Here is a 23,482-nt window from a genome sequence, read left to right as displayed (position 1 = left end):
CCATTATCCCCCAGCATACAGTGCTCCCACTGCAGCAAGGGATTCTGGGAAATTACATGGAACCGAGCACACAGTGCCACCATTTGCTTCAAATTCATTTTGACATGGACCCCTACAATACACACACACACACACACACGCACGCACACACACACACACACACACACACACACACACACACACACACACACACAGCACACACACACACACACACACACACACACACACACACACGAAGCACGCGCAGAGCCGTGAGTAATGATCCATCACTTTTTATTATAAGCAGTTTACAGAACACTCCCCCCTCGGCATCGGGCCGCCGCGTCTTCTCTCTCCGACCCGTTCTCTAACCACGCTGTGCTTTTATAAAAAATAGACAGTGTATTCAGTTGCTATATATATATATTTATATTTATATATTAGGAAAGGACGTATAGCGTAAAACTGGTGCTTTACGGGGTCCCACGTCCTTTCGTATTGCCGCGGCGCACGCCTCTCACCCCTGCCCTCCCTTTTTCCCGGTGTTTCGGGTCCCACCCACCGATGTTCTAGGGACAATTGTGCTTCTAGATTTCTCCTAGGTTCTGGGTGTTGATTTTTCTAAAGTGTTTGTTGTCCGTGTTCTAGAACACGGTTCTGGATTACTTCTAGTTCCTGGTTCCAGGTGTATGTAAGCTTTTAGTTGTGCTTTCTAGATTCTAGTTCCACTTCCCGAGTCTAGTTTTTCTTTGTAAACTTTTGGTTACACATTGCTCTAGATATTGTATTTTTTACCATTTGAGCTCATTGATGCCGGTTCTAGACTTCCGTTACTTTGGGGGTTTATTTCTCCCTAGCTTCTAGTTTTCTTCTAGCTGGGTTCTGTTTTTTTTTAAATCTACACTTCCCGTCTAGATCGCGTTCTAGGCTGTTGCGTAAGGGGGAATCCGGTACTGGAGCCCCATTCGAGCTCGGCTGGTTTGGGATTCTGATTCGGGCGGGACGTGTTCTAGATTCTGATTCTAGGCCATGTCTACTTTCTGTCTCTGTGGGGATCCTGATGTCCCCGGCTGTGGGAAGCGAGGGGGGGAGGGGGGGGAGATATCAGGGTGTAGGAGGGTGCTGCCACATTGCTTCCAGTTTTAGGGTTCCAGACTGTCGAGGCCGTTTCTCTAGAGACGCTGCCGGCTCGTGGCTCCTCGTGGGCGCATCTTCATCTCGGTGAACGGGATGGAGAACTCGAACCCTTTCCAGGAGAACCAGTTCACCCCCTACCGGGGAGAGGGAGAGAAGGGGGTTAGTGGGGCGACGCTCTGCGGGGTCTGTGGTGGGGGGGGCATTGCTCGTGTAACGCTCTGCAGGGTTCCTCCCCCTCTCACCTGGTGGTCTTTGGTGCTGCCATACAACCCGTTGAGGTTGGCGTAGTGACAGTTCCGGTACCACCAGCTCCGCGGTACGAGATGGCGCAGGGCAGGATCCGCCGCTGGGCGTCACGGTCACGCGTGGTGAAGATCATGTTGTTGTGGTAGCTCATGGAGTCCCCTGGGGGAGAAGGAAGGACAAGTGTCACTGTCTGTCCCGTCTCCCTCAACCCCGCTGTCATCTCCAGATCCTGTCTCCCCCCTCCCCACCCTCTCTCTCTCTCAGTTCCCTCTTTATTTGTCCCCTTTCCCCCAACCCTCTCTCTCTGTCCCCTCTCCCCCCAACCCTTTCTGTCTCTCTCTATCACCCCTTTCCCCATCCCTCTCTGTCCCCTCTCCCCCAACCCCCTCTCTCTCGTTCTGTCCCCTCCCCCCCAACCCTCTCTCCCCCATCCCTCTCTCTCTCTGTCCCCTCTCCCTCATCCCTCTCTCTTTCTCCCCTCTCTGCTCCCCTCTCAACACTCCTCTTCCACCACCCTCTATCCGTCTTCTCCAACCCTTCTCTCTCTCTCCCCCAACCCTCCGTCCTGTCTCCTCTCCCAACCCTCTCTCCTCCCCCCACCCTCTCCTGTCTCCTCTCCCCAACCTCTAACTCTCCCCCCTCTCCCAACCCTCTTTCTGTCCCCTCACACATATAAATCCAGGACCCTGACTCCCCACCCCCTGACCCCCCACCCCTGACCTGCGTTCCATAACGTCCCAGCCTCAGCCTGAAGTGACGATCTTCAGGGTCCACGTAGAAATCATCGTATACGGCGTACGCCGACTCGTTCCCCGCCCGCAGGTCCACGCGTAACTCGTACGCAGCCGAGGCGGAGATCCGATGCAGAGCAGTGTTACCTATAGAGAGGAATGTATACACATTACTATATATACAGAGAGGCGTGTGCATGTCCACGTGTGCGTGTCCGCGTTGGATATAGATGTATATATATATATATATATATATATATATTTGGAGTCGATATGCACACTGGTATATACAAAGAGGGAAAGAAAGATGAAATAAAATCTATATACAGCCACGTGTGTGAGATTATATAGAGTTAGTATTCTTTTTACTCGCCCCCACACGATTCGTACTCCAGAATCGACCATATATTTGTATCTTGGAGATATAGGGCCCATCACGTGGTCAGACCACGCCCCGGTGGCGATCCTGTTTGATCCCCCGTTTGCCAGGACTCCATCTTTCCATTGGTGGATGAAGGACCCCATCATTCCATTGGTGGATGAAGGACTCCATCATTCCATTGGTGGATGAAGGACTCCATCATTCCATTGGTGGATGAAGGACTCCATCATTCCATTGGTGGATGAAGGACTCCATCATTCCATTGGTGGATGAAGGACTCCATCATTCCATTGGTGGATGAAGGACTCCATCATTCCATTGGTGGATGAAGGACTCCATCATTCCATTGGTGGATGAAGGACTCCCAACGAATTACCCAGAGATTAGGACTCAAATTGGAAACTCGCTTCACAATTACTTCCATATTAACAATGGCTTTGTAGAGTAGACAGCGACTCTCTGGGAAGCCCATGAGGCCACGATCAGGGACATCTTATCTCAATAGCATCGCACAGAAAAAGAACAAAAACAGGTGTACAATTAGAATATTCACATAAAAAAAACCCCGGTGAGGAAAATGTATCAAATTCTAAGTCAGGCAAGAGAAGAACTTAAGAGGTTGCAGCTAGAAGAGGTGGAGAAGGCGCTTAAGTGGACTAAACAGACTTATTATGAGAAGGGAAATAACCGTTTACTGGCAAATAAACTCAGAGGGAATTAGGCCGAGAACTTCAGTCACCGCTATTAGAATAAAGGGAGGAGAAGTAACGTATAACCCCTCTAGGATAGCAGAGGAATTTACTAAATTCTTTATGGACCTCTATGATCAGATAACTCAGCCCCAAATGCTAAAATCCCGGACCCGACCCACACTGAGGAATGATTGGAGATTGCCACCTCCCCAAATTTGACAGAGGAAAACCATAACATTTTAAATGCAAAAATAACCCAGATCGAGCTAGTCAGGGCGGTCGGCTCGTGGAAGCTAGTCAAAGGTGCCGGGGGCCCAGACTGTTTTCAAATCTGTACTATAAAAACGTTGTAGGAATCCTAGGCCTTGTCTGTTGGATTTATTTAACGATTTTCTTAGCAGAAAACAAATCCCCCCCACAGATGACCAAGGCCAATATAGTGGTGATCCCTAAAGAGGGTACGGACCCTCTATGTTGTGGCAGCTACAGGACAATCTCACCACTTAATACGGACCCGAAAATGTACAGTAAAATCCTGGCTAATAGGCGATACCCAACACTTCCTAGATTAATCCATTATGACCAAGTGGGGTTTGTGAGTGAACGCCAGGCGTCGGATAACAGTAGGAAAATTATCAATATGATTGAAAAGATACATAAATCTAAAGTGAAAGCCGAATTGTTGAGTCTGGACGCGGAGAAAGCGTTTGTTAGGATAAGATGAGATTTCTTGGATAAAACGTTAGAGGCATTTTGATTTTTGGGTCTTTTTTTTAACAAGGGATCTGTGCCCTCTATCAGACACCAAAAGCCACTTTGAAAATTCCAGGAGGGGGGGAGAGGAACCTAATAACAATGAAGAATGGGACTAGACAGGGGTGTCCTCTCTCCCCTCTCCTTTTTTCCTTAACAATCGAACCCCTCGAAAGCCACAATCAGAACTTCCCCAAATATACAAGGGATTAAAATAAAAGATGGGTGTTACAAAATATGACTCTTGGCGGATGATATCTAACCCTTTGACATCCCTTCCGAATCTGCAATCCGCCCTCTGTGGGTTTGGGGAGCTATCGGGGTATAAAGTCAAGTAGGAAAATCGGAAGCGCCCGAAATTTAACGTTAACGGAAATGGAGGCTGAGGTCCTTAAACAGCATTTTGACTACAAGTGAAAAAAGACCCATTTAAAATACCTGGGATACCCCTTACAATAGACTATATAACTCATTATATAAATATAACTATCCTGAGCTTTTCTCAAAGATAAACAAAAAGACCTACAAGCTTGGAACTCTCACTGTATCTCCTGGTCGGGCGTATAAGTGCGGTTAAGATGAATTTCCTCCCAGACTTCTGTATTACTTCCAGACATTACCAGTATCTGTCCCACACACAAAATAAAAAAGAAATTCAAAATCGAATGATGCCATTTATTTGGAAACATAAACAACCGAGAATAGCCAGGTCAATTATGCTGGAGCCCTAGGAAGGAGGAGGTTTGGCAGTGCCAAATATTCAAAAATATTATATAGCCTCTCATTTGAGACAAACGGTGTACTGGCATCCCCGGGAGGGTCCTATGCTTGGGTGGATTTGGAGACCTCACTTAGAAGCCAGATCGGCCTGCCCTCTTTGCTATGGTCGAGCTCCGGGGCCGGGATTGGGAGACAACCTGAGCCGGCGGTAATCGGGTTTACTTTGAAATTTGGCAGCTGGCAGAAAAAGAGGAATAAAGGTTGTGTCAACCCCATCTAGACTCGCGCCCCTGACCGGCAAACCAGGGTTCCTCCCGGGTTTCCAGGGCCAGGGTTTTGAAATCTGGAGACGTGAAAGGGATTCTAGAGAAGGGACATTTAATAGAAGGAGATACGTCGACGTCATTGAGGAGGTAACACGGCCAACCCCTAACTGAGACGTTCACATACACGCAGGTCCGACATTTTGTTCCTCAAGGTTTTAATGAGGAGGAATTCCCCAGATACACACGATTCCCTTTACCAAGGTTTAATCCCCCAAAAGGAGGATTCCCCCGGCCCATAAAGATACGGACCCGTGGGCTCTGGACTTCCAGGCTGAAATAAGAAGAGAGGACAGGGAAGATATATGGGCGAATACGGGGAAAACCTCTATATGTGACAAAGGAGAACAGCTATAAAATCCGGTGACGCCGGTACTATACTCCTAATAGGTTAAAGCAAATGTTTCCGGAGGCTTCCGATAGATGTTGGAGGGGACACGGACAGATTGGGGATCTCGGGCATGATTGGTGGTTCTGTCCAGTAATGCAGGCGAACCGGAGGGAGGTTCTGAGGCTAATAGAAGACGTGACGGGGATCGAGGTTCCGCTGGACCCAATATACCCCCCCTCCCTTTCCCCCACTCCTCGATTTCCCCCCCCTCCCTTTCCCCCACTCCTCCGTTTCCCCCCCTCCCTATCCCCCCTCCTCCGTTTCCCCCCCTGTTTCTCCCCCTCCTCCATTTCCCCTCCCCCTCCGTTTAACCCACTTCGTTCCCCCCCTCCGTTTCCCCCCCCTCCCTTTCTTTTTCTGCTTCCCTTTTCATTTATATTTGAAAATCTTAATAAAAATATGTTTAGAGAAACAATGCTATATCCTGTATGTATTGTTGAAGTGCTGCGTGGATTGCCTCTGTAATAACATTGTTTATGATGGAGACGGAAAGGCGGCCATTTAGTGAGGCCGGGTAATGAATGCTGCATTTATTAACACAATATGGTGAAGAGAAGTGGGGGGTTATGGGTAAGAGGTGGCCGCCCTGTGACGATCAGGAGACACAGCAAGCTTACATCAGAATAGTGACACAGGGAGAGAGGAGGAGGGAGGGAGAGAGAGAGAGGGGGAGGGAGAGAGGGAGGGAGAGAGTTAGAGAGGAGGAGGGAGAGAGGGAAGGGAGAGAGTTAGAGAGGGAGGGAGAGAGGGAGGGAAGGAAGGAGGGAGAGAGGGAGGGAGGGTGAGAGGGAGAGAGAGAGGGAGGGAGGGAGTGTGGGAGGGAGAGATGGAGAGAGGGAGGGAGCGAGGGAGGGAGCGAGGGAGGGAGAGAGGGAGAGTGGGAGGGAGAGAGGGAGGGAGAGAGGGAGGGAGAGAGGGAGAGAGGGAGGGAGAGAGGGAGGGAGAGAGGGAGGGAGAGAGGGAGAGAGAGAGGGGGAGAGAGAGGGGGAGAGAGAGGGAGGGAGAGAGGGAGAGTGGGAGGGAGAGAGGGAGAGTGGGAGGGAGAGTAGGAGGGAGAGTGGGAGGGAGAGAGAGTGGGAGGGAGAGAGAAAGGGGAGAGAGGGAAGGAGGGAGAGAGGGAGGGAGGGAGAGAGGGAGAGAGGGAGGGAGGGAGAGAGAGTGGGAGGGAGAGTAGGAGGGAGAGTGGGAGGGAGAGAGAGTGGGAGGGAGAGAGGGAGGGAGAGAGGGAAGGAGGGAGAGAGGGAGGGAGGGAGAGAGGGAGGGAGAGAGGGACAGAGGGAGAGAGGGAGGGAGAGAGGGAGAGAGGGAGGGGGAGAGAGGGAAGGAGGGTGTGTTTCACACGATCCTTTATAGTATCCGTACAAGTTGTTGCAGGCGAGCGCTCAGCCCGGGACATTCTTTCACTGATCTCGGGGGTATTTGGCGTTCTGGCAGTTACGCCGTCAGCCACCCACCTGCCTCCTAACACCGCGCAGTGTCCGATGTCAAGAGGCGCCCGCACACCCACACTGCTATGTACACACTTATATCCACGCCCAGACATACCACACACCTATAATTACAGGCACACTTACATATATATACTCACACTTATATCCACGCCCAGACATATCACACACCTATAATTACAGGCACACTTACATATATATACTCACACTTATATCCACGCCTAGACATACCACACACCTATAATTACAGGCACACTTACATATATATACTCACACTTATATCCACGCCCAGACATATCACACACCTATAATTACAGGCACACTTACATATATATACTCACACTTATATCCACGCCTAGAAATACCACACACCTATAATTACAGGCACACTTACATATATATACTCACACTTATATCCACGCCTAGACATACCACACACCTATAATTACAGGCACACTTACATATATATATATATACTCACACTTATATCCACGCCTAGACATACCACACACCTATAATTACAGGCACACTTACATATATAGATACTCACACTTATATCCACGCCTAGACATATCACACACCTATAATTACAGGCACACTTACATATATAGATACTCACACTTATATCCACGCCTAGACATAACACACACCTATAATTACAGGCACACTTACATATATATACTCACACTTATATCCACGCCCAGAAATACCACACACCTATAATTACAGGCACACTTACATATATATACTCACACTTATATCCACGCCTAGAAATACCACACACCTATAATTACAGGCACACTTACATATATATACTCACACTTATATCCACGCCTAGAAATACCACACACCTATTATTACAGGCACACTTACATATATATACTCACACTTATATCCACGCCTAGACATACCACACACCTATAATTACAGGCACACTTACATATATATACTCACACATATCCACGCCCAGAAATACCACACACCTATAATTACAGGCACACTTACATATATATACTCACACTTATATCCACGCCCAGACATAACACACACCTATAATTACAGGCACACTTACATATATATACTCACACTTATATCCACGCCTAGACATACTACACACCTATAATTACAGGCACACTTACATATATATATACTCACACTTATATCCACGCCTAGACATACAACACACCTATAATTACAGGCACACTTACATATATATATATACTCACACTTATATCCACACCTAGACATACAACACACCTATAATTACAGGCACACTTACATATATATACTCACACTTATATCCACGCCTAGAAATACCACACACCTATAATTACAGGCACACTTACACATATATATACTCACACTTATATCCACGCCTAGAAATACCACACACCTATAATTACAGGCACACTTACATATATATACTCACACTTATATCCACGCCTAGAAATACCACACACCTATAATTACAGGCACACTTACATATATATACTCACACTTATATCCACGCCTAGAAATACCACACACCTATTATTACAGGCACACTTACATATATATACTCACACTTATATCCACGCCTAGACATACCACACACCTATAATTACAGGCACACTTACATATATATACACTCACACTTATATCCACGCCCAGAAATACCACACACCTATAATTACAGGCACACTTACATATATATACTCACACTTATATCCACGCCCAGACATACCACACACCTATAATTACAGGCACACTTACATATATATACTCACACTTATATCCACGCCTAGACATACTACACACCTATAATTACAGGCACACTTACATATATATATACTCACACTTATATCCACGCCTAGACATACTACACACCTATAATTACAGGCACACTTACATATATATATATACTCACACTTATATCCACACCTAGACATACAACACACCTATAATTACAGGCACACTTACATATATATACTCACACTTATATCCACGCCTAGAAATACTACACACCTATAATTACAGGCACACTTACACATATATATACTCACACTTATATCCACGCCTAGAAATACCACACACCTATAATTACAGGCACACTTACATATATATACTCACACTTATATCCACACCTAGAAATACCACACACCTATAATTACAGGCACACTTACATATATATACTCACACTTATATCCACGCCTAGAAATACCACACACCTATAATTACAGGCACATTTACATATATATACTCACACTTATATCCACGCCTAGAAATACCACACACCTATAATTACAGGCACACTTACATATATATACTCACACTTATATCCACGCCCAGACATACCACACACCTATAATTACAGGCACACTTACATATATATACTCACACTTATATCCACACCCAGACATACCACACACCTATAATTACAGGCACACTTACATATATATATACTCACACTTATATCCACACCTAGAAATACCACACACCTATAATTACAGGCACACTTACATATATATACTCACACTTATATCCACGCCTAGAAATACCACACACCTATAATTACAGGCACACTTACATATATATACTCACACTTATATCCACGCCTAGAAATACCACACACCTATAATTACAGGCACACTTACATATATATACTCACACTTATATCCACGCCTAGAAATACCACACACCTATAATTACAGGCACACTTACATATATATACTCACACTTATATCCACACCTAGAAATACCACACACCTATAATTACAGGCACACTTACATATATATACTCACACTTATATCCACACCTAGAAATACCACACACCTATAATTACAGGCACACTTACATATATATACTCACACTTATATCCACGCCTAGAAATACCACACACCTATAATTACAGGCACATTTACATATATATACTCACACTTATATCCACGCCTAGAAATACCACACACCTATAATTACAGGCACACTTACATATATATACTCACACTTATATCCACGCCTAGAAATACCACACACCTATAATTACAGGCACACTTACATATATATACTCACACTTATATCCACGCCCAGACATACCACACACCTATAATTACAGGCACACTTACATATATATACTCACACTTATATCCACGCCCAGACATACCACACACCTATAATTACAGGCACACTTACATATATATACTCACACTTATATCCACGCCCAGACATACCACACACCTATAATTACAGGCACACTTACATATATATACTCACACTTATATCCACACCTAGAAATACCACACACCTATAATTACAGGCACACTTACATATATATACTCACACTTATATCCACACCTAGAAATACCACACACTATAATTACAGGCACACTTACATATATATACTCACACTTATATCCACGCCTAGAAATACTACACACCTATAATTACAGGCACACTTACATATATATACTCACACTTATATCCACGCCTAGAAATACTACACACCTATAATTACAGGCACACTTACATATATATACTCACACTTATATCCACGCCTAGAAATACCACACACCTATAATTACAGGCACACTTACATATATATACTCACACTTATATCCACGCCTAGAAATACTACACACCTATAATTACAGGCACACTTACATATATATACTCACACTTATATCCACGCCCAGACATACCACACACCTATAATTACAGGCACATTTACATATATATACTCACACTTAAATCCACGCCTAGAAATACTACACACCTATAATTACAGGCACACTTACATATATATACTCACACTTATATCCACGCCTAGAAATACCACACACCTATAATTACAGGCACACTTACATATATATACTCACACTTATATCCACGCCTAGAAATACTACACACCTATAATTACAGGCACACTTACATATATATACTCACACTTATATCCACGCCTAGAAATACCACACAGCTATAATTACAGGCACACTTACATATATATATACTCACACTTATATCCACGCCCAGAAATACCACACACCTATAATTACAGGCACACTTACATATATATACTCACACTTATATCCACGCCTAGAAATACCACACACCTATAATTACAGGCACACTTACATATATATACTCACACTTATATCCACGCTCAGACATACCACACACCTATAATTACAGGCACACTTACATATATATATACTCACACTTATATCCACGCCCAGACATACCACACACCTATAATTACAGGCACACTTACATATATATACTCACACTTATATCCACGCCCAGACATACCACACACCTATAATTACAGGCACACTTACATATATATATACTCACACTTATATCCACGCCTAGAAATACCACACACATATAATTACAGGCACACTTACATATATATATACTCACACTTATATCCACGCCAAGACGTACCACACACCTATAATTACAGGCACACTTACATATATATACTCACACTTATATCCACGCCTAGACATACCACACACCTATAATTACAGGCACACTTACATATATATACTCACACTTATATCCACGCCCAGAAATACCACACACCTATAATTACAGGCACACTTACATATATATACTCACACTTATATCCACGCCCAGACATACCACACACCTATAATTACAGGCACACTTACATATATATACTCACACTTATATCCACGCCTAGAAATACCACACACCTATAATTACAGGCACATTTACATATATATATACTCACACTTATATCCACGCCTAGAAATACCACACAGCTATAATTACAGGCACACTTACACATATATATATACACTCACACTTATATCCACGCCTAGACATACCACACACCTATAATTCCAGGCACACTTACATATATATATACTCACACTTATATCCACGCCTAGAAATACCACACACCTATAATTACAGGCACACTTACATATATATACTCACACTTATATCCACGCCCAGACATACCACACACCTATAATTACAGGCACACTTACATATATATACTCACACTTATATCCACGCCCAGACATACCACACACCTATAATTACAGGCACACTTACATATATATACTCACACTTATATCCACGCCCAGAAATACCACACACCTATAATTACAGGCACACTTACATATATATACTCACACTTATATCCACGCCCAGAAATACTACACACCTATAATTACAGGCACACTTACACATATATATACTCACACTTATATCCACGCCTAGAAATACCACACACCTATAATTACAGGCACACTTACATATATATACTCACACTTATATCCACGCCTAGAAATACAACACACCTATAATTACAGGCACACTTACATATATATACTCACACTTATATCCACGCCTAGACATACCACACACCTATAATTACAGCACACTTACATATATATATACTCACACTTATATCCACGCCTAGAAATACCACACACATATAATTACAGGCACACTTACATATATATATACTCACACTTATATCCACGCCAAGACGTACCACACACCTATAATTACTCGCACACTTACATATATATACTCACACTTATATCCACGCCTAGAAATACCACACACCTATAATTACAGGCACACTTACATATATATACTCACACTTATATCCACGCCTAGACATACCACACACCTATAATTACTCGCACACTTACATATATATACTCACACTTATATCCACGCCTAGACATACCACACACCTATAATTACTCGCACACTTACATATATATACTCACACTTATATCCACGCCTAGAAATACCACACACCTATAATTACTCGCACACTTACATATATATACTCACACTTATATCCACGCCTAGACATACCACACACCTATAATTACAGGCACACTTACATATATATATATATATATATATATATATATATATATATATATATATACTCACACTTATATCCACGCCTAGACATACCACACACCTATAATTACAGGCACACTTACATATATATACTCACACTTATATCCACGCCTAGACATACCACACACCTATAATTACAGGCACACTTACATATATATACTCACACTTATATCCACGCATAGAAATACCACACACCTATAATTACAGGCACACTTACATATATATACTCACACTTATATCCACACCTAGAAATACTACACACCTATAATTACAGGCACACTTACATATATATACTCACACTTATATCCACGCCTAGACATACCACACGCCTATAATTACAGGCACACTTACATATATATACTCACACTTATATCCACGCCCAGAAATACTACACACCTATAATTACAGGCACACTTACATATATATATATATACTCACACTTATATCCACGCCTAGAAATACTACACACCTATAATTACAGGCACACTTACATATATATACTCACACTTATATCCACGCCTAGACATACCACACACCTATAATTACAAGCACACTTACATATATATACTCACACGTGTATCCACGCCTAGACATACCACACACCTATAATTACAGGCACACTTACATATATATACTCACACTTATATCCACGCCCAGAAATACTACACACCTATAATTACAGGCACACTTACATATATATATATATACTCACACTTATATCCACGCCTAGAAATACTACACACCTATAATTACAGGCACACTTACATATATATACTCACACTTATATCCACGCCTAGACATACCACACACCTATAATTACAGGCACACTTACATATATATACTCACACGTGTATCCACGCCTAGACATACCACACACCTATAATTACAGGCACACTTACATATATATACTCACACTTATATCCACGCCTAGAAATACTACACACCTATAATTACTCGCACAATTACATATGCATATTGACACCTATATACACATATAAAAACTTACACAGCTATAATTACTTACACACGTCCATTATACATACTTCCACGTATACACAGAAATACTTCACACCTATAATTACTCGCACACTTACATATACACACACACTTATATACACATTAATACATTAATACTCACACACATATATATATATATATATATATATATACAGTATAATGATATTATAATATTATTTCTCACCCAGCCAGAACTCCGCGGTCAGATTACCGAACCCGTTCTTATATTCGTCCCAATCTCTCCAGAAGTTCATGCGGCCGTCCATCCGTCTCTGGAACACCTGCAGGGTCATACACAGGGTCACCTACCCACCCACAGGGGGTCACCTACCCACCCACAGGGGTCACCAACTCACCCACAGGGGTCACCTACCCACCCACACGGGTCACCAACTCACCCACATGGGTCACCAACTCACCCACAGGGGGTCACCTACCCATCCACCCACAGGGGTCACCTACCCACCCACAGGGGGTCACCTACCCACTCACAGGGGGTCACCTACCCATCCACCCACAGGGGTCACCTACCCACCCACAGGGGGTCACCTACCCACTCACAGGGGGTCACCTACCCCTCCACCCACAGGGGTCACCTACCCACCCACAGGGGGTCACCTACCCACCCACAGGGGGTCACCTACCTACCCACAGGGGGTCACCTACCCACCCACAGGGGGTCACCTACCCATCCACAGGGGGTCACCTACCCATCCACCCACAGGGGGTCACCTACACATCCACCCACAGGAGGTTACCTACCCACCCACAGGGGGTCACCTACCCACCCACAGGGGGTCACCTACCCATCCACCCACAGGGGTCACCTACCCATCCACCCACAGGGGGTCACCTACCCACCCACAGGAGGTTACCTACCCACTCACAAGGGGTCACCAACCCACCCACAGGGGTCACCTACCCACCCACAGGGGTCACCTACCCACCCACCCACAGGGGTCACCTACCCATCCACTCACAGGGGGTCACCTATCCACCCACAGGGGGTCACCCACCCACAGGGGGTAACCTACCCATCCACCCACAGGGGGTCACCCACCCACAGGGGGTCACCTACCCATCCACCCACAGGGGGTCACCTACCCATCCACCCACAGGGGGTCACCTACCCATCCACCCACAGGGGGTCCACCTACCCACCCACAGGGGGTCACCAACCCACCCACATCCTCGGGGATGGGCGGGACACTCCTGAGTAGAGGAGCCGGGGTTCCGGCAGAGGCCCGGAGAGGCCCGGCCAGCGCTCTTGGACTAACCGCGTTGGCAGACCCGCGAGGCGGCACGCCACCTGCTAGGTTGGTATTTCTGGGCACGTTTTTTTTAGAGCCAGGACTGGATTCCCTTACGGTCCGGAGACAAAGGCGCCGTCCCAGCAGGGAGAGTACCAAGAGCGTGACGGTGACCCGGGGTTGGGGTTACCGGCCCTACGTGACACCACGTTGTGTCTCCATCTCTTGTTGACGATGAAGCCTTCTCCACCGATTCTCCCATGTAACAGGCGCCCACTTTTGAGCTCAATGTGACCGTCATATTTCCTTCTTACTTCCCATTATATCTATATATATATATATATATATATATATATATCCATTTATACTCACGAGCCAGCCTCCCCATCAGTCTCCATATCACAATATACGACCATCGGCCTCTCCCTGGCTCCTCCCAGGTATATAGTCAGCTGGCCGGACTTCACCTCTCCATTGAGACGTTGTTCCCAGCAATCCCGGGGGAAGGGAAACGGAAGCGGCCTAGGTGGGGTGGGAGGGGGGTGGGGGGGGGTGGAGGGGGGTGGGGGGTGGGAGGGAGGTGGGGTGGGAGGGGGGTGGGGGGGTGGGGGGGGGGGGTGGGGGGTGGGGGGGGGGGTGGGGGGGGTGGGGGGGGGGCGTGGGGGTAATAATCATTAGAATAATGATAATAATAGAAATTGGTAACGATATAGTAAGTTTGTCATTCTAATAGTATTAGAGAGGCGTTCACTCTCCCCCCGGGTCTCACCTGTAGTGAAGGTGGTGGAGAGGGGGGCGGAGAGGGTCTCCACTCGTAGAGCGCGGAGCTGAACCCGGTACGGAGAGGTGGGGGTGAGGTCGCTCAGGGTGAAGGAGGTGAGGTTGCGAGAGAGGGGGATTTCCTGAGAGGGAGAGAGAGGGGGGTGGCAGGTGTTAGAGAGAGGGAGAGGGAGAGGGGGAAAGAGAGAGGAGTGAGAGGGTGGGAGGTGGCAGAGAGGGAGAGGACAGGTAAAGAGAGGGAGAGAGAGGACCTTTGACACCCGGGTGGAGGGAAAGAGAAACGGGAGGAAGAGACAGGTGAGAGGTACGGGTCATGCCCACCTTCACTTGCCCTTCCAGGGGGTGGTAGGTCAGCAGGTATCCGTCAGGGGTGGCCTGGGGTGGTGTCCACGTGAGCAGGGCGCTGTGAGCCGTGATCTGTGTGGCCACGAGGTCCCGGGGGGCGTCTGCACCTGGAGAAAGAGAGGAGAGAAGGGGGAGAAGAGAGAAACCCTAATTAGCTCCCCGAGCCCCACTAAAAATGCGGCGTACGTAGGGGGTGGCGAAACATCGAGTGTGAAGGCTGAGGAGGTCCACTCGGACCACTCAGTCACCATATTCGTAGCCTGATGTCTATCTACCACCCTTTCGGTGAAGATGTACGTCCTCACGTTTCCAATGAGCCTCCCACCCCTCCCGCCACTGTCCAGGAACGAGCTCTGGTTCCAACGCTTCTCTCTCTCTCTCTCTCTCTCTCTCTCTCTCTCTCTCTCTCTCTCTCTCTCTCTCTCATCTCTGACATACGCTTCCCTCCTGCGCTTTGTTGAAACCCTCTGGGCATTTTAATTCGCAACCAGCATGCAAGGAACGGGCGTGAAAAGGAGACGGTAAATGTCCGCGTGCAAAAAGCACCGCGCAAAGCAGTGTGAAAAGGAGAGCGCGCCGGCGCCCCCCCCGGTCTGTAGTGACAACAGGACAGAAAGTAGTGAGCAGAGTGGGCGGTAGGGAGGCGGATTCGTGATACGTACTGGTGGTGAAGGAGGTGGAGGTTGGTGAGCTGGCGGTGGATCCGTGCGAGCTTTGCACACTCACGGTGTATTCGGTTCGCGGGTGCAGCCCGGAGAGAGGAAGTTCGGTGCGGTCACCGGGGACTTCTAATGTGACTGAGGGGACTGAGAGGGGGAGAGAGGGTGAGGGGGGGGGGAGAGGGGGGGAGATAGGGGGGGGGGAGAGAGGGGGGGGGAGAGGGGGGTGGAGAGAGACGGGGGGGGAGAGAGAGTAGGAGAGAGAGAGGAGGAGAGAGGGAGGGGAGATAAGGGGGAGAGGTGGAGAGAGAGGTGGGGAGAAGGAGAGAGAAAGGTGGGGAGAGAATGAGAGGGGGAAGAGAGGGAGAGAGAGTGAGAGAGGTGGGGAGAGGGAGAGAGGGGCAAACAGATACACTGATACACGCAGACAGACAGACACGCAGGCAGACAGACACGCAGGCAGACAGACAGGCAGGCAGACAGACACACGCAGGCAGACAGACAGGCAGACACGCAGGCAGACAGACACACGCAGGCAGACAGACACGCAGACAGACAGACACGCAGGCAGGTAGACACACGCAGACAGACACGCAAACAGACAGACACGCAGGCAGGCAGACACACGCAGACAGACAGACACACGCAGACAGACAGACACACGCAGACAGACAGACACACGCAGACAGAAAAACACAGACAGACAGACACACGCAGGCAGACAAACACGCAGGCAGGCAGACACGCGGGCAGGCAGACATGCGGGCAGACATGCAGGCAGACAGACACGCAGGCAGACAGACACGCAGGCAGACAGACACGCAGGCCGACAGACACGCAGGCAGACAGACAGACACGCAGGCAGACAGACAGACACGCAGACAGACAGACACGCAGGAAGACAGACACGCAGGCAGACAGACACGCAGGCAGCCAGACACGCAGACAGACAGACACGCAGGCAGACACTCAGACACGCAGACAGACACGCAGGCAGACACGCAGACACGCAGTCAGACACGCAGGCAGACACTCAGACACGCAGGCAGACACGTAGACACGCAGTCAGACACGCAGGCAGGCACAGACACACAGGCAGACACTCAGACACGCAGGCAGACACGCAGACACGCAGTCAGACACGCAGGCAGACACTCAGACACGCAGACACGCAGTCAGACACGCAGGCAGGCACAGACACACAGGCAGACACTCAGACACACAGGCAGACACGCAGACACGCAGTCAGACACGCAGGCAGGCACAGACACACAGGCAGACACTCAGACACGCAGACACGCAGGCAGGCACAGACACACAGGCAGACACTCAGACACGCAGACACGCAGTCAGACACGCAGGCAGGCACAGACACACAGGCAGACACTCAGACACGCAGGCAGACACGCAGGCAGGCACAGACACACAGGCAGACACTCAGACACACAGGCAGACACGCAGACACGCAGTCAGACACGCAGGCAGGCACAGACACACAGGCAGACACTCAGACACGCAGACACGCAGGCAGGCACAGACACACAGGCAGACACTCAGACACGCAGACACGCAGTGAGACACGCAGGCAGGCACAGACACACAGGCAGACACTCAGACACGCAGGCAGACACGCAGGCAGGCACAGACACACAGGCAGACACTCAGACACGCAGACACGCAGTCAGACACGCAGGCAGGCACAGACACACAGGCAGACACTCAGACACGCAGGCAGACACGCAGGCAGGCACAGACACACAGGCAGACACTCAGACACACAGGCAGACACGCAGACACGCAGTCAGACACGCAGGCAGGCACAGACACACAGGCAGACACTCAGACACGCAGACACGCAGGCAGGCACAGACACACAGGCAGACACTCAGACACGCAGGCAGACACGCAGGCAGGCACAGACACACAGGCAGACACTCAGACACGCAGACACGCAGGCAGACACGCAGGCAGGCACAGACACACAGGCAGACACTCAGACACGCAGGCAGACACTCAGGCAGGCACAGACACACAGGCAGACACTCAGACACGCAGGCAGACACTCAGGCAGGCACAGACACACAGGCAGACACGCAGACACGCAGACACGCAGTCAGACACTCAGACACGCAGACACGCAGACACGCAGACAGCCTGCGCTCTCCTCCTCTCTGACACTTCTCACCATTCTCCGCTCTGTACGTCAGTAGATATTTCTCCACAGGTCCCAGCGGAGCCTCCCAGAGCAGAAGAGCTGACACTTCAGTCACTTCAAGAGCACGGAGGAAGCGGGGGCTGCCGATCCCCCCTGCAAAAGAGACACATCAGATTAGAGCGTCAGCTCACACAGCCAGACACGCCCTGTGTGTGTATACACTGGGTATATTAGACTGTCAGCTCATACAGTACACAGCGTTATAGATGGTACCTGTGGTGAAGAAGCCAATTAAAGGCTGGCTTTCCTCGAAACCGCGCACTGACATCACGGTGACCTCATAACGCGCCCCGGGCATCAGGCCACGCAGAGGGGTACTGTACCCCACCAAACTCACACTCTCAGGCTCGCCTAACAGAGAGAAGAGGGGGTGTTAGGGAGAGGAGGGGGAGAGGAAGGGAGGGGGAGAGAGAGAGAGGAAAGGGGGGGGGAGAGAGAGTATGAGGGAGGGGGAGAGAAAGGGGAGGGAGGAGGGGGAGAAGAGGAGGAGGAGGGAAGGGGAGAGAGAGGAAAAGGGCGGAGAGCGGAAAAGCGGGGAGAGAGGATAAGGTAGGGGGTGAGAGAGGAGAAGGGAGGAGGGCGGAGAGAGAGGAAAGGCAGGGAGAGAGGATGGAGGGGAAGAGAGGAGGAGGGGGAAAGAGGAGAAGGGAGGAGAGAGGAGGGGGAAGATAGAGGAAAGGCAGGGAGAGAGGATGGAGGGGGAGAGAGAAGGAGGGGGAAAGAGAGGAGAAGGGAGGAGAGAGGAGGGGGGAGAGAGGAAAGGCAGGGAGAGAGGATGGATGGGGGAGAGAAGGAGGGGGAAAGAGGAGAAAGGAGGAGAGAGGAGGGGGGAGAGAGAGGAAAGGTGGGGAGAGCGGAGGGAGGGGGAGAGAGGAGGGAGGGAGGGGGAGAGAGGAGGGAGGGGAGAGAGGAGAAGGGGGAGAGAGGAGAAGGGGGAGAGAGGAGAAGGGGGAGAGAGAGGAAAGGCGGGGAGAGCGGAGGGAGGGGGAGAGAGGAAAGGCGGGGAGAGCGGAGGGAGGGGGAGAGAGGAGGAGGGGGAGAAAGAGGAGAAGGGAGGAGAGAGGAGGAGGGGGAGAGAGAGGAGAAGGGAGGAGAGAGGAGGGGGGAGAGAGAAGGCGGGGAGAGCGGAGGGAGGGGGAGAGAGAAGGAAGGGGAGAGAGGAGAAGGGGGAGAGAGGAGAAGGGGAGAGAGAGGAAAGGCGGGAAGACACGGAGGGAGGGGGAGAGAGGAGGAGGGGAGAGAGAGAAGGGAGGAGAGAGGAGGGGAGAGAGAGATAAGGCGGGGAGAGTGGAGGGAGGAGAGAGGAGGGGGGAGAGAGGAGTGGAGTGTGTGAAATGGGGGGAGAGGATGGGGGTGTGAGAGATGGGGGGATGGGGGTGGGGGTGTGAGAGATGGGGGGATGGGGGTGGGGGGGTGTGTGAGAGATGGGGGGATGGGGGTGTGAGAGATGGGGGGACGGGATGGGGGGGTGAGAGATGGGGGGATGGGGGTGTGAGAGATGGGGGGAGGGGATGGGGGTGTGAGAGATGGGGGACGGGGATGGGGGTGTGAGAGATGGGGGGATGGGGGTGTGAGAGATGAGGGGACGGGGATGGGGGTGTGAGAGATGGGGGGATGGGGGTGTGAGAGATGGGGGGATGGGGGTGTGAGAGATGGGGGGACGGGGATTGGGGTGTGAGAGATGGGGGGATTGGGGTGTGAGAGATGGGGGGAGAGGGGTGTGAGAGATGGGGGGACGGGGATTGGGGTGTGAGAGATGGGGGGATTGGGGTGTGAGAGATGGGGGGAGGGGGGTGTGAGAGATGGGGGGACGGGGATTGGGGTGTGAGAGATGGGGGGATTGGGGTGTGAGAGATGGGGGGAGGGGGGTGTGAGAGATGGGGGACGGGGATGGGGGTGTGAGAGATGGGGGAGGGGGGTGTGAGAGATGGGGGGATTGGGGTGTGAGAGATGGGGGGATTGTGGTGTGAGAGATGAGGGGAGGGGGGTGTGAGAGATGGGGGACGGGGATGGGGGTGTCAGAGATGGGGGGAGGGGGGTGTGAGAGATGGGGGGATGGGGGTGTGAGAGATGGGGGGATGGGGGTGTGAGAGATGGGGGGATGGGGGTGTGAGAGATGGGGGGATGGGGGTGTGAGAGATGGGGGGATGGGGGTGTGAGAGATAGGGGGATGGGGGTGTGAGAGATGGGGAGACGGGGATGGGGGTGTGAGAGATGGGGGGACGGGGATGGGGGAGGGGGTGAGAGATGGGGGACGGGGATGGGGGAGAGAGGAGAGGGGGTTTGAGGTTACCTCCCTCCGCTAGTTGATAGGACACTTTGAATGTGTTGGTCTCTGGGTTTGGGGGGTCCAGCTCACGAGGACGGACGTCTCCCCCTTGTCGCTAAACGTCAGGTTCTGTGGGGGCGCCAGCTCTAGCGGGGAAAGAAGGAGAGAGCTGTGCTGTGTGGGCAGGCGAGGGGTTAATGGAGCGATGCTCTGCGGAGCCAGTTTAACGGAGCGATGCTCTGCAGGGTCTCTGGCAGGGGAGGGGGTAACGGAGCGATGCTCTGCAGGTCTCTGGCAGGGGAGGGGTTAATGGAGCGATGCTCTGCAGGGTCTCTGGCAGGGGAGGGGGTAACGGAGCGATGCTCTGCAGGTCTCTGGCAGGGGAGGGGTTAATGGAGCGATGCTCTGCAGGGTCTCTGGCAGGGGAGGGGGTAATGGAGCGATGCTCTGCAGGGTCTCTGGCAGGGGAGGGGGTAATGGAGCGATGCTCTGCAGGTCTCTGGCAGGGGAGGGGTAATGGAGCGACGCTCTGCAGAGTCTCTGGCAGGGGAGGGGTTAATGGAGCGATGCTCTGCAGGGTCTCCATACCTAGGGGTCCCGTCTGCCCTATAGTTTCCAGGCTGTCCTGCTCCGTTCCCTCTCTCACCCCGAATAGGGTGATGGTGTAGACGGTGTCGGGCGTGAGGCCGGGCAGCGGGAGGGAGCGGGCAGAGCCCTCGGCCCACGCCTCCTCCAGGGAACCCTCCTGTCCCGAGCGCCCATAACGCACGGCGAAGGAGTCAAAGATACCCTGAGGGGCCTCCCAGGAGAGGAGGATGGAGTAAGGACCCAACGGAGAGGCAAAGAGATCGTCCAGGCGGGAGGAGGGCTGTCCCACTGCCTCCGGGAAACCTGAGGGGGGGGAGGGAGAGAGGGGGGGAGAGAGGGGGAGAGAGAGGGGAGGGTGAGAGAGAGGGGAGGAGAAGAGGGGGGAGAGAGGGGGGGAGAGAGAGGGGAGAGAGAGAGGGGGAGAGAGAGGGAGGGAGGGAGAGAGGGAGGGAGAGAGGGGGGAGAGAGAGGGAGAGAGGGGGGAGAGAGAGAGGGAGAGAGAGGGGGACAGAGGGGGGAGAGAGGGGGGGGGAGAGAGAGGGAGGGAGAGAGAGAGGGAGGAGAGAGAGGGGGGGAGAGAGGGGGGAGAGAGAGGGGGAGAGAGAGGGGGAGAGAGAGAGGGGGGGGGAGAGGAGGGGGAGGGAGAGGGGGAGAGAGAGAGGGAGAGAGAGGGAGGGAGGGATGGATAGAGAGAGGGGGAGAGAGGGGGAGAAATGGAGGAAGTAAGGGACAGAGAGGGAGGGGAGAGAGGGGGGAGAGAGTGAGAGGGATGGAGGAAATAAGGGGAGAGAGAGGGGGAAGAGGGTGGAGGGGGAGGAAGGAGGGAGGGGGGGCAAGAGGGAGGAAGAGTGAAGAAGGGGAGAGCAAGAGGGAGGCGGGGAGGAAGAGGGAGGGGGGCGGAAGGGGGAGGGAGGGAGAAGAAGAGGGAGGGGGGAGGGAGAAGAAGAGGGAGGGGGGAGGGAGAAGAGGAGGGAGGGGGAGGAAGAAGAGGGAGAGGGGAGGAAGAAGAGGGAGGGGGGAGGAAGAAGAGGGAGGAGGGGGAGGGAGGGGGGAGGAAGAGGGAGGAGGAAGAAGAGGGAGGAGGGGGAGGGAGGGGGGAGGAAGAGGGGGGGAGGAAGAGGGGGAGGGAGGGGGGAGGAAGAGGGGGGAGGGGGAGGGGTAGGGGGAAGGAAGAGGGGGTAGGGGTAGGGGGAAGGAAGAGGGGGGAGGGGGAGGAAGAGGGGGGAGGAAGAGGGGGGAGGGGGAGGAAGAGGGAGCGGGGGAGGAAGAGGGAGCAGGGGAGGAAGAGGGAAAGGAGGAAATGGGGGAAATGGATGGGGGAAAAAGAGGGAGGGGAGGAAGAGGGAGGGGAGGAAGAGGGAGGGGGGGGGAAGGAAGGAGGAGGAAGAGGGAGGGGAGAAAGAGGAAGGGGGGGAGAGGGAGGGAAGGAAGAGGGGAGAGGGATGGGGGAGGAGTGAGGGGGAGGAGGGGGGAGGAGGGGAAGGGGGGGAGGAGGGGGAGGGGTAGGGGGGGAGGAAGAGGGAGGGTGAGAAAGAAAAGGAGGGGGGATGAGTGAGGGAGTGGGATAGAGAAGGTTACACATTAACGTAACTGCACAGATATAGGGTAATTTATAATACAGATATATATATTTATACATTCCTCAGGATATACACACAGCCCGG

General features: G+C 50.6%; 1 protein-coding gene across 1 annotated transcript; it reads right to left on the bottom strand.

The window, feature by feature from the left end:
• Positions 1–256: 256 nt before the first annotated feature.
• Positions 257–22,121, bottom strand: LOC142475923 (tenascin-X-like; the record flags this gene model as incomplete). Its single annotated transcript, XM_075581585.1, is given in 15 exon segments — positions 257–1,250; positions 1,359–1,426; positions 1,429–1,521; positions 2,076–2,240; positions 13,897–13,993; positions 15,335–15,348; positions 15,351–15,473; positions 15,720–15,864; positions 16,064–16,194; positions 16,750–16,893; positions 18,932–19,054; positions 19,175–19,312; positions 21,255–21,311; positions 21,314–21,376; positions 21,819–22,121. Coding segments are annotated over 15 exon segments (1,763 nt in total), but the record flags the coding sequence as incomplete, so codon positions are not given.
• Positions 22,122–23,482: the final 1,361 nt, after the last annotated feature.

This window comes from Ascaphus truei, unplaced genomic scaffold, assembly GCF_040206685.1.
Source record: "Ascaphus truei isolate aAscTru1 unplaced genomic scaffold, aAscTru1.hap1 HAP1_SCAFFOLD_1431, whole genome shotgun sequence".
Taxonomy (NCBI): domain Eukaryota; kingdom Metazoa; phylum Chordata; class Amphibia; order Anura; family Ascaphidae; genus Ascaphus; species Ascaphus truei.
Note: the sequence above shows the minus strand (reverse complement) of the source record. Positions and strands in the feature narration are given on the sequence as shown.